Source organism: Pan paniscus, chromosome 19, assembly GCF_029289425.2.
Source record: "Pan paniscus chromosome 19, NHGRI_mPanPan1-v2.0_pri, whole genome shotgun sequence".
NCBI lineage: Eukaryota > Metazoa > Chordata > Mammalia > Primates > Hominidae > Pan > Pan paniscus.
In genome coordinates this window covers 27482712-27496134 of record NC_073268.2, presented here as the reverse complement: position 1 = coordinate 27496134, position 13423 = coordinate 27482712, and the positions used below count along the sequence as shown (strand labels likewise).

The 13423-nt window shown below is 39.0% G+C and overlaps 1 protein-coding gene across 10 annotated transcripts in view; it reads right to left on the bottom strand.

Annotated features, from left to right (window-relative positions):
- ACACA (acetyl-CoA carboxylase alpha) overlaps positions 1–13423 on the bottom strand; it is a 331241-nt gene that overhangs the window by 182115 nt on the left and 135703 nt on the right. For all 10 annotated transcript variants that reach the window (XM_003817948.5, XM_008971230.4, XM_055101006.2 and 7 more), the window contains 3 exons: positions 13072–13178; positions 9634–9744; positions 2478–2687 (listed from right to left, as the gene is read on the bottom strand). In XM_003817948.5, the coding sequence (XP_003817996.1) occupies positions 2478–2687; positions 9634–9744; positions 13072–13178 (428 nt within the window). The remainder of the gene's footprint in view (positions 1–2477; positions 2688–9633; positions 9745–13071; positions 13179–13423) is intronic.

The following is a 13423-nucleotide window of genomic DNA, read 5'->3' as shown; positions in this document are numbered from 1 at the left end:
CCCAAACAGAAAATGAGATTATCACCCTGAAGGAACTCAGTGTCAAAGATCAAACGTGCTGTTTTAGTTTCAGCTGGCCCCAAGATAGCCAATATTAAATCAAGGCAAGAGAGATAGGCTAAGCACAGAAGCCAGTAAATAATAGAAGAAAAGTTTCTATATCTAGAAGAAATCTATGAGTATGATTAATCCAACCCAAAGCTGATTGCAAGCAAATAGCCCAGAAGCTTAGTAAGTATTTGAAGGAATTGTATTTCTAAACAAACCACAAACCTGGCCTTCAAAAGCCTGCGACTGATGATTGGGATATTTGTGCCCTCAATCCTGCACCAGCAGGAAGTGGGTTGTGAAAGTTCTGCCAAAGAAGGCATAGTCTCCAAAGCCCAACTCACAGAGAAAACTGAATGAGGAAGAACTTCCCAGAAAACAATGTCAGGCGTCTTGAAGGACAATGAACAAGGGATTTACTCCCTTATTGCACTTCTCTGGAGTGTGCAGTAGCAGAACCAGGGACAGCCAGGTCTAACTGAGGTAGTATTCTATTATATAGCAGGGAATCATTGCAATTCCTACCTAAAAAGGAGGATTTGATAACTGCTATGGACCAACGATTGCTATGTATTTTTCATTTTTCCAAATGAGAGTTATCCTGTTCCTATTCCATCATTGTATATGGGTGTATGGTGAAGGCAGGGGATACAATACTGGGTAAATAACTTGTATTTTGAGTCACTGGCCCATGAAAAGCCACAATACATATCTAATGGAGAGGAATAGACATCATATAGAGATCCGGAATCACCTCCAGTAATAACCCATCCAGTTACTAGTAACTGGATGGGGCTTCAGGCTGTCTTCCTTGGACAAAGGCTATGTGTGCTCTAAAAGTAGGAAAAAGGATAAAGGGATAATAGGTAGCCAGAGGAACAGACTGAGGCACAGATTATGAAATGCCCTCCAGTGACTTTTCTCTACTTCATCATTTTAGGAATAAAATCGAAACTTTTGCTGAGCACATGGTCACCCAGTTAGTGATCACAATTCCTAACATCCTTTGTGCTAGGTATAATTGTGTAACTGAATTTTGTCCAGTGGAATGTGAGCAGAAGTGATGTATGTGACTTCAAGATCATGCTTCCATATGCTTGCCCTCCACATCCCCTGTCTCTTCCTCCCACAGGCCACAATGTGAACATAATCTTGTGTGAGTTAGCTTAATCATGAAGATGACAATGTCCAAGAGCAAATTTTGGCAAACTTTTTCGGTAAAGAGCCAGATAGTAATTATTTTCAATTTTGTGGGCCATATAGCCTCTGTCACAACTATTCAATTCTACCATTGTAGTGATAAAGCAGCCATAAATAACACATAAATAAATAAGCATCATTGTGTTCCAACAAAATTTTATTTACAAAAACAGGCAACAGGTGAGCAATAAACCTGTTTCTGGTAACAGCTCATCTCTGAACTATGATGAAAGAGAAATAGAAACTTACACCTTGTTTAAGCCACCGTATTTTGCTTATTTATTTATTTGTTTTGAGATGGGGTCTTGCTCTGTCACCCAGGTTGGAGTGCAGTAGCATGATCAAGGCTCACTGCAGCTTTGACCTCCCAGTGTCAAGTGATCCTCCCACCTCAGCCTCCCAAGCAGCTGAGAGTACAGACGTGTGCCATGACACTCAGCTAATTTTTGTATTTTTAGTAGAGATAGGGTTTCACCATATTGCCCAGGCCGGTCTCGAATTCCAGGGCTCAAGTGATCTGTCTGCCTTAGCCTCCCAAAGTGCTAGGATTACAGGCAAGAGCCACCATGCCTGGCCAAGCCACTGTATTTTGAAGGCATCTTTATTACAGCAGTTCAAAAGTACATCCTAATATATACACAACATAGGAAATAGACCTCTAACACACATGAAATATATTTTGAAGAATATATTTTGATGTAGAGACTGGGTTAGGACTCCAGAAAAGACTATGTTCAGGCCTCTAAACTATAGTTATTCCGAAGGCATCGCTCATGACTTTGAGAAACTACTTTCTATACAAAAAGATAGAATGTGTGAACTCTGAAGATATTTAGAGGACTTTCCAAAAAAGATAATAGGGTTGATTAAATTCAGCTGAGGACTTGATGACACTCAACCCAGCAAATAAAACTACCTGATTATGAGCCTCTTAAAAAAATCAATCATAAGATTAAAAATTTCAAAACATTTCTCTTCTTTATCCCTGTATCCTGAAATGGTACGCCGATTTTTTTTAGAAAGCGTTAACTACTTTTAGAAGCTTGACATGTTCCTTGACAATTCTCTTAGTGGGAGAACAGTAGAATTTTTTTTCTCTAAGAAAGGATATAATTTTATTAATTATTCAGAATCGTTGCTTAAATTCCATTGTTCTCAGATTGGTACATGAACTGAATGAAAAATGTTCTATGTAAGAAAACATAAAGTAAGCCTTTTAATATATGTACCTGTTCCATGTGTTCAAATACTGCTGGAGTAGCAATAGTAGCAGGTGCTTCTTCAATAATCTTCTGATGCCTGCGTTGTACAGAGCAATCACGACCAAACAAAGAGATAGCATTGCCATATTGGTCCGCTAAGATCTGCACCTCCAGATGACGAGATTGTTTGGCTAGTCTCATCACAAATATGGGAGATCCAGGGACTTCAGCTTGAACCTGTATTAGAAAAGGGGGGAAAAAAAACCAATTCTTAAATTTTAAACTTTTTATCTATCTTGATAAGCTACTTTGATTTCAACAAGCAGATGTCCAGAAGTGTCAGGAACCATGTTAATCAGAAATACAAAACTGAATAAAATACAGTCCATGCTGTCATCTTTAATATCTTTAAGATGCTGCATTCTTACATAATCAATATTAATTGATAAATATGAAAACATACGAACATCTGGTGCATCACAAAGGTAAACAACAAAATATTTGAAAACATAGGCACATACACAAATCCAACAACAGGGCAAAATACTGCCATCCTGTACTCTGTACAACCAAACGTACAACTTGTTCCAGACAAGATACTTTCCTGGTTCACATTACATCATATATGGTATTGTTGCAGCCAACGAACTTTCATCTTTAGTTTTGAAGAATATTACTGTTGGGGACAGAATTCTAAAATGGTAACTATTTTTTTTCTCAGCACTTTAAATAATCCCAATGATTTTCAGCTTTCACTGTTTCTACTGAGATGCCAACTGTCAATCTTATTGTTACTCTTTTGAAAGTAATCTTTATTCCTCAGCTGGTTTAAGATTTTCTCTCTTTCTGTCTTTTATAGGGGGGAGGGTGGTAGATTTACTCTGATAAGCATAGATGTGGTTCTTTGTATTTGTCCTGCTTGAGGCTCATAGTGCTTTTTGAATCTGTCCTTGGTATCTTTTATCTGTTCAAAGAAATTCTTAGCTTTTCTCTCTTCAAATATGGCTTCTGCTTCATCATTTCTTCAATTATTGCTTCTGCTCCATTCTCTTTCTCTTCTCCTCTGAGACTTAAAGTACATGATGTTAGACCATTTCACATAACCCATATGTCTTTTATGCTCTGTATCTTTTTTGCTCTGTTTTGCCATGTAGCAAGTCATCTCAAAACTCAGTGGCTTGCTTAGAACATCAACCTTTTATGATGTTGTTCTCATCTGGGAGGTTCTTCTTCTGGTCTTGCACTTACATACATATCATCATCTGGTAGCTTGAGTGGGGTAGAATGGTCTCACTCAGATGTCTGGTGATTTGTGCTGACTGCTGGCTGGTAGGTCTAAGGAGCCTCAGCTGGAATCGTTCATCTCCAATGCAGGTGGCTTCTCATCCTGCAGCAGGCTAGACTAGGCTTCTTCAGTGATGTGTTCCAAGAGGGGAAGAAGCTGTAAGGCCTCTTGAGGTCTAGGCTCTCGAATTTATACATCACTTTGGCCACATTCTAATGGTCTAAGCAAGCCACAAAGCCAGCTAAGATTCAAGGGGTAGGGAAAATAGATGCCACCCCTGGAATGGAGGAACAGCAAAGTCACATTGCAAAGGGTGTACATACAGGAATGGGAGGAGTTATTGTGGCCATCTCTTGCAAACAACTTACTATGCTCTACCCTATGGCCACAATAATTCACATACCTCCCACATGCAAAATAGACTCACCCCCTCCCAAGACCCCCAAAGTCTCATCCAATCATGGCATTGGGCTTGACGTCCATTTTCTCATGAGTCATGTCCAGAAGAAAATGAGGTTCCTTGGGTGCAACTCCTCAGGTACAGTTTCTCTTGATCCAAAGACCTGGGAACTAAGAAGATAAGTTATCTGCCCCAACACTCCCAATATTTATGATGATATTGGGAGGGGATAACTGCAAATGAGACTGCTGTTCAAAGAGGAGGAAATAGGAGGTACATAGTAGTCATTGGTCCATAGCAATTCTGAAATCCAGATAGGTACATGCTGTCAGATTCCCTTACTCCAGGGTCAGGAATGCTTTTCATTTTGTTTTGTTTTGTTTTGTTTTTCAGGGTCTAGTTTGGTTCCCTGGAAGTGGGTCCTTAATCCATGGCATCCCCTGCTCCTAGCTCTGCCCTCTGGGCTCCTGACTCCACTCTCTGAGAAATCCCTCTTTTTATTTGAAATGACAGCTGTTTACAGCTGAATAGCTTTCTGTCTGCTTCCTGCCCATTAAAAAGTTTAAGGCTCAGAGGTCACTTTTCATTTTGAACTGTTTCTGGCCCTTTCAGTCCCTTGGTGCATTCATCAACACAAGTCTCTTGACAACTTTGTGGGTTTCCTATGAATCATATTGGGGTTCACCACTCACCCAAAGAGACACATCCACAACTCATGTCTGCATAGACCTCTCTATACTTTGGACACGTCAGGATGCTGTGAGACAGTACCCTTAAGATACTTAGGGCCAGGCATGGTGGCTTATGTCTGTGATCCCAGCACTTTGGGAGGCCAAGGTGGGAGGATCATCTGATGTCAGGAGTTCGAGACCAGCCTGAGCAACATGGTGAAACCTCATCTCTAGTCAAAACATAAAAACTAGCCAGGCATTGTGGTGGGCACCTGTAATCCCAAGTACTCAGGAGGCTGAGGCAGGAGAATCACTTGAACCTGGGAGGTGGAGGGTGCAGTGAGCCGAGATCGCACCACTGCACTCCAGCCTGGGCGACAGAGTGAGACTCCCTCTCAAGAAAACAAAAAAAAAGATAGTTAGAAGCATGTTTCCAGCTGAAAGCATTAAAAAAAAAAAAAAAAAAAGATACTTAGAAGCATCTTTCTAGCTGAAAGGGTAATTTATTAGCTACTACCTTAAAGATTTCTGAGGCCTTAAAGTCACAGGCACTCTTGACTTGGTCTTTACTCGGAGGCATTTTTTACTTTGCAAATCTTTTGCCAGCTGGAGAGACTCGGGATGAGAAACAATTCTATTTTCAACAAGTTCTGGGTCCTTTACATTTCTGTAAATTCTGCCTGCAAGCAAAACATCTTCTTTAGCTTACCTCTCTTTTACAGTTTCTTAGCATAAGCAACTAGAAGCACTCCACAGATACTTTAAACACTTGTAGAGAGCTCCTTAACCAGATCCATGACTTCATTAAATATATTATTTGTCTTCCAAGTTACCTCAGATAACATTTTTTTGCCAATTGTTCCATTATTACAGAACATGGATCTTTTTTCCAGACTCCAGTAACAATTACTACACTGCTTTTCCAGCCTCCCTTAACAATTCATCATTCTTCCAGTCTTCATTAACATCCTCCTCACCAATGTTCAGCCTACACCTATGAGCCAGTTTTAAAGTCAATGTCTTATGTTTTACTTTTCTGTTATGGCAACATCATACCGTTAGGTATCAATTTGTGTCAATTATCCATTGATACCTAACAAACTACCAAAATCTTAGTGACTTGGTATAGCAACCATTTTATTTTATTTGCTCATGAGTGTGTGGATCAGCATTTTGAACTGGGCACAACTGGCAGTTCTGATCTTGCCTGGAGTAACTCATACAGCTATAGTCATCTGGCAGCTCAACTGGGGTTAGATGGTCAAATATGGTCTCATTTACATGTCTCAAATGTGGTGCTGCTGACTGTCAGCTAGTAGGACTAGGAGGCCTTAGCTGGGACAACTCATCTCTGCTCATGAGACCTCTCCTTCTCTAGTAGGCTAGAATGGGCTCTTCACATGGTAGTCTGAGGGCTCGCTCCAAGACAGCAAGAGCAACAACTACAAAACCATTGCAAATAATTTCTCACATTGCTCTATGTTTTTCATCCTTTTGTCTTTCTTCATACTTCAGTCTGAATTTCCTTCTGATCTACTCACCAGTCATTAATTATTTATCTTTTTCTAGATTTTTTTGTTTTGTCACCCAGGCTGGAATGCAGTGGCATGACCATAGCTCAAGGCAGCCTCAAACTCCTGGGCTCAAGGGATTCTCCCATCTCAGTCTCCAGTGCCAGTTACTGATTCTCTTCAACTGCATCTAATATGCTATAATTTTAAACTCCTATATTTTCTTCTTCTTCTTCTTCTTTTTTTTTAAGACAGGGTCTTGCTCTGTCACCCAGACTGGAGTGCAGTGGCGCAATCTCAGCTCACTGCAGCCTCTGTCTCCTGGGTTCAAGTGATTCTCCCGCCTCAGCCACCCAAGTAGCTGGGATTACAGGCATGTGCCACCAGGCCCAGCTAATTTTTGTATTTTTAGTAGAGATGGGGTTTCATCATGTTGGCCAGGCTGGTCTTGAACCCCTGACTTCAAGTGATCTACCTGCCTCAGCCTCCAAAAGTGCTGGGATAATAGGCATGAGCCACCATGCCCGGCTACTGATATTGACTTCTTAATTTTAGTTATTGCATTTTCAGTTCTAGAACTTTTGTTTCTTCTTTATGATTTCCAGTTCTCTACCAAAATTCTCAATCTTGCCTTTAATTTCCTTGAATATATTACGCAGAATTACTTTAAAGTCCTTGTCTGATAATCTCATTATATAAACCCTCTGTGGGTCTGTTTCTACTGTTTTGTTCTTCTTGGTTTTCAATCATCTAATTTTGTATGCCTATTTTCAATTGAGTGGTTGATATGCTGTAAGAAAAATTAATAGAAATAATTTTAAGTTCTGGATGTTATCTTTCTCTGGAAAGGATTTACATTTGCTTCCTGCAGGTGTCTAGAAGCACTAGCAATCCTAAAACATCTTGCTTAAATCAGAGGTTGAATGTTTTGAAGCCAAGATTTAGTCCCTGTGATGGCTAGTCTATTTCCAGTTCACCCTTTCTCCCATGATGTAGTCAGTCCTTAAAGATCCTAACCTAAAATGTGGGAGGTTTTCCAGGGCACCCCTCCCCAGGAAGCCCTCTTAGTCTTTTAAGACTGTTGAAAACTTATCAGCCTTTCTACTATCTTGAACTAGAAGATATATCTAGGGGAAAAGTAGCCTCATATGTCAGGCTCACATCTCTGGGTTTCCTTTTTCTCTTGTATGTTAGCCCCATAATTCTTCACTGTCTTGAATGGTCTCTAATGCCGTAAAATGTAATATATCTATATCTATATCTATATCTATATCTATCTATCTATATATATCTCGGGTTCAGCTTTTCTATCTATCTATCTATCTATATATATCTCGGGTTCAGCTTTTCTAGTTTGTTCCCAATGGGAGGATTAGTTTATTCAGCCAACTAGTATTGAAACTTAAGGACTTTCACAGAAAACCTTCCCTTAGTGTTTTAAGACTTTTCCACTATTTGATTCCATAAGTAATGAGTAGTTTTGAAATGTCTGTAAGAGTTAACATTAATTAACATGCCTTTTTTTTCTTTTTGCTTCTAAGAGCAGTCTTTTTTCTCTAGACTCTCTGAGTCACTGATCTACCTATGAAATTAGAATTCAATGAAAAAAATGTAAAAAAAAAAAAACCCAAGGTAATATTCAATTTCTGACACTTAAAATAGGATAATGTAGCAAAACAATACCTTATTTATTGATTTATTTATTTTACAATTTTTTGTAGAGATAGAGTCTCACTTTATCTTCCAGACTGATCTCAAATTTCTGGCTTCAAGCAATGCTCCCGCTTTAGACTCCCAAAGTGCTAGGATTATAGGCATAAGCCACCAAGCCTGGCCAAGACAACACCTTTATCACTTCCTTTATCTAGTACAGATGCTCTTTGACTTACAATAAGGTTATGTCCCAATAAACCCAACATAAGTTGAAAATGTTCTAAGTCAAAATTGCATTTAATATACCAACCTAATGAACACCATAGATTAGTCTAGCCTACCTCAAATGTGCTTAAGACACATTAGCCTACAGTTGGGCAAAATCTTCTAACACAAAGCCTATATTATAATAAAGTGTTGACTATCTCATGTAGTTTACTGAATGTTGTACTGAAAGTGAAAAACAATAGCTGTATGGGCACTCAAAGTAAGATTTATACTGAATGCATTATCACTTGCGCAGTATTGTAAAGTTGTTTGTTTGTTGATTGTAAGTTGAAATTTTAAGTTGGGGACCACCTGTATATGAAATCATGGAAGACCCAGCTCATAAGACTTTCCTTTTAACTCTTGACAGTGAAGCAAGGAGTTTGCTACTAAGTGTTTTAAGGGGAAAAAAAAAAAAAAAAAGCCAAATAAAAGGTAGCATGGCACACTAGTAAAAGAAGTGCAAAGTAGAAGATGATGAGGAAACTATGAAAAAGAGGGAAGCTAGGAGAGTGAAAAAAGCAGACTTCTGTCCCAATTTTCCATTTTTTGACAAATCTTTTACTATGTATTGGTAGGAGGAAAAAAAGTGAGTTAAATATGTGACGGTAACTCTGAGGGCAGAACAAAAAGAGACCCCTGTCTCCCTTTTCTCTCTCTGTTTAAGATTCTAAAAAGACATCACTTCTTTGGTCGTCTCCGCAACCAATGTATAGTATGGCCACATCAACTTGGCTGCAAAGCAGAGGGTAAGGCAAAGAGAGATCCTACATCGAGCTTTCCTGAGTCACTCTCAGTTCCTATATACTGTAGGCCTGCCATAGGGTTCCTGTGCCAGGGTGTGGTGGCCATGCAACACGGGCTAGCGTATAGACTGCTGGGACAGCAGGGTAGATGAGACATATGATAGAAACTCAGAGGTCTCTAGGCAATGTGAACTAAAGTGAGAAAAAGTCAATCAGAGAGCCTGGGCCTGGCCAAGCCAAGAGCAACCATATCAGTATCATACCACCATATCACATATGACCTACAAAATCAGCAGAACAGGGGCACAAAAATATAGAAAGGTATTGATTTTTCTTTGCCATTATGAGGTCCTATAAGCCATACGCACCATGTAGGAAAGAGCTATCTGACAAACTGAGCACGTTTATATAAGACAGAATAACTCTACTGTTTGAATTACCTAATTAAATAAAACTTAAAATTGAGTTGGACATTTCATTAACCTTTTTTCTCTGCTAATATGCAGGTAGAAACTAGAGAGAAAGACAGTTAGCTATAGACAAAATTAAAAATTAAATATTTTCTGGGCATCCAAATTATAGTATGAGTTAAATCATATATCTCTCATATACATGTTAGTTCAAACAAACAAAAACAGCTTATACTCTACCTGTCTGAAGAGATTAGGGAAGTCATCTGCATTGTTGACTTTTCTAATTCCCTTCCCTCCTCCACCCTCTGAGGCCTTGATCATTACTGGATATCCAACTTCCTCAGCTGCCTTCAAAAAGAAAGAAAAAAAAAATAGAAGAAACAGTGTTATTACTAGGGAAGGAGAAAACTGGCATTTTTCTCCCTTTAAGAATGCAGTCATTTAGTAATTCTAAATACAATAAAATAGAAAGATCTTCAAGATACACTATGAAAAAATAAATAGTAGAACAATATTTGTAGTATTAGGTTGAACCAAAAGAAATTGCCTTTTTCATAGATTAAAAAAAATGACTGAATATAGGCAATTTCTTATGGTTCAATCTAAAGTAATGTCACATGGGTCAAAAACAAAATTATATATGCATTCATACACCCCCACATGTAAGTGCAAAGAAGTGAAGTCCAGAGTACATACCAGCAATGATTTAGAAAAGAATGGGTCCAGGCACAGTGGCTAACGCCTGTAATCACAGCACTTTGGGAGGCCAAGGCGGGCGGATAACCTGAGGTCGGGAGTTCAAGACCAGCCTGACCAACATGGAGAAACCCCGTCTCTACTAAAAATACAAAATCAGCTGGGTGTGATGGCGCATGCCTGTAATCCCAGCTGCTTGGGAGGCTGAGGCAGGAGAATCGCTTGAACCTAGGAGGTGGAGGTTGCAGTGAGCCAAGATCACGCCATTGCACTCCAGTCTGGGCAACAAGAGCGAAACTCCATCTCAAAAAAACAAAAACAAAAAACAAAGAAAGATGCGTGGATATAAAACTTTCCTTTTTCACTGTATATATTTCTGCATTATTGGAATTTCTTGCTTATAGTATGCAGGTATCCATGTATTACAATTAAAAAAAAAAAGACATAAGGAGTTCACTTAAAATAAGCTGAAGTGGGGTTGGGCGTAGTGGCTCGTGCCTGTAATCCCAACACTTTGAGAGGCTGAGGCAGGTGGATCACCTGAGGTCAGGAGTTCGAGACCAGCCTGGCCAACATGGTGAAACCCCTGGCCCTATTAAAAATACAAAAAATTAGCTGGGCGTGGTACTGCATGCCTATAATCCCAGCTACTCGGGAGGCTGTGGCACGAGAATTGCTTGAACCTGAGAGGCAAAGGTTGCAATGAGCCAAGATCGTGCCAATGCATTCCAGCTTGGGCAACAAAGTGAGACCCTGTTTCAATAAAATAACCAAGTCATTCCTTTGTCAAAATATTCCAGTCTTTTAAGGTTTTGCTACATTATAAGAATATCTTTAAAATGTATCACCAGGCCTGGCCCAGTGCTTCACACCTGTAATCCCAGCACTTTGGGAGGCCAAAGTGGGTGGATCACTTGAGGTCAGGAGTTGGAGACCAGCCAGCCCAACTTGGTGAAACCCTGTCTGCACTAAAAATACAAAAATTAGCTGAGCATGGTGGCGGTAACCTGTAATCACAGCCACTTGGAGGCTGAGTCAGGAGAATCACTTGAATCTGGGAAGTGGAGATTGCGGTGAGCCGAGATGGCATCACTGTACTCCAGCCTGGGCAACAGAGTGAGACTCCAACCCAAAAAAATAAAATAAAAAAAGTATCACCCAGAAAAAGAACATTTCAATTTTTAATCTATGTCAATCGATTACTTAATGAATGAAAATATTTTATGCACAGTCTCACCTTTTCTAATGTTTCTTTATTCTTTTCTATGCTCATATAAACAGAATTAGCATGATGAACTCAATTGCTGAGTGATAGATGATCAAAAAGATAGCTTAAATAAAAGAGGAAGACTTAAAAAAAAAAAGGGGGTATCCCACAGGAGGTCAGTAAGTAAGAAGGTAGGCCTTCTAAAAATATATGAAAGCTTTAGTCACAGGTCACCCATTAAAAATATTTTGGAAGAATTTTAACACTTTAATATAATGTTAAGTAAGGAGCGGGGAGGTAGAAGGACAAAAAAATATTAAGTAGAAAAAAGTATTATGATTACCAACACAATACATATAGTAAGACCCAAAACTTATAATTATCATAATTATAAGTATAGGAATCTATTAATAAAGATTTGTATATGATATAAATCTATGAGTTGAAAAGGGATAAAAAAATGAATAGGTTAATGGGCATTATCTTTGGATGGTGTGTTTGCATGTGGCTTTATCATCATCTTTGGCTTTTCAAATTTTCTACCAGAAAATGCTGTTTATAATTATAACCAGAAAAAATAAAAAAGAATGTTAGTCGATAAGCAAAATAGCTAGAATAGCTAGTTCCTTACAAAGAGCTTCTACTCTTTTGCAAATTATAACAAACAAAATAAAGCATTTGAAATTCAATTAGAAATATTAATTCTTCTTATTAAAGAGATTACAGGATGTTTAACTTAAAATGCAAACAATACAACAAAATTATTTGAACATTCAGCATCCCTCTTGAATTTACATGACACAAGTCAAACTCAAGCAGTGTATTTTTCTACAATAGCCTCTTTCATTATCTTTCATTACACCTGGAAGCATAACCAACACTTTAAACTATTTATAAAAGTGAAAGGGGAACAAATTGGAGGGAACTGTAAGGAAAGAAAAGGTAATGTTGGGGAAAGGATCTCCTTTTGCCTAGGTTCACATTTCTACATGGATAGACAATAATTAAGAGTAACACTTTCAGTCTTTCTTGGTTCACTCCCTTGCTCCTCCCCAAGGGAAAAATAATAAATTATGTGATTGGTCAACTTGGAAGGAGGGACTGAATATGCATAGCTCAGCCTCTTCCCCTTTGGGATCAGCCCACTGCACAGGACATATGCTCTTTGTCAGCTCTCAGCCATACACTAAGCTGAATTAAGCTCTCTCTCTGTTGAGGGAAATCTGTGGTCATTCAGCACTGCCAGTAACCAGTGGGTGAGTGAGCCTGCTTAACTCTGGTGTTTAGTTTACAAATCTGAATGTTGCTACACACTTAAGCCATTTTCACCAACATCTCTGTTCGTAATAAAGCTGACGGTTTGATCTCTGCTTCCTGGCTTCTTGGTTCTGAATTCAACCAGTGGAAAAATTATGTTGTTTGTTGTCCCCCACACACACACTAACAGGTGGTAGAGAGAGAGAGAATCAGCACCTCCTTAAAACTCTGACTTAATCACCTAAGAAATGTTCTGTCCAGATGAGCAGCCTGCTTCAAAATGAATTTAGATTGTTTACATTTAAAGTCACTTCCTCAATTTGTACTTTTTAAAGGCAAAAGACTTATGCAATCTAAAGAGAAACCAGTGTATTCTATGCTTTCAAACTACACCTCCTGGTCTTACATCCCTAACACCACCTTGGGTATATATCACGAGCCAAGCTCCCAATCTCCACATTTGTGACTATAACTGGTCAGCTGAAAGGTATCACTCCCTGGAGTTAGTAACCTACCTGTAGCCCATCATCCACATCTTTCACATAACCTTTTTCATATAGCTCCTGGGGAACATTTAAGATACGTTTTGAAAAATCATTTTCCTGCCAGTCCACACGAAGACCTGCAACAGACAATAGCAACTTAGGGCAATTACAAGATCTTCTGCTCTTGTCAATTTTCTGCTCTGCATTCTTTGAAATGCTATCATATTTATCCAAAACTGAGAGTGGATGGGAGAAAGAAGGATGCCATAAAACCCTGATCAGTCCTTGGGGTTAACAGGATTTAGCCATAGCATGACCCGGCAACTTGGGTTCTTACGCTGGCAAAAGCCAGCCGAACTAACAGGGAGCAACTTATAAAAAT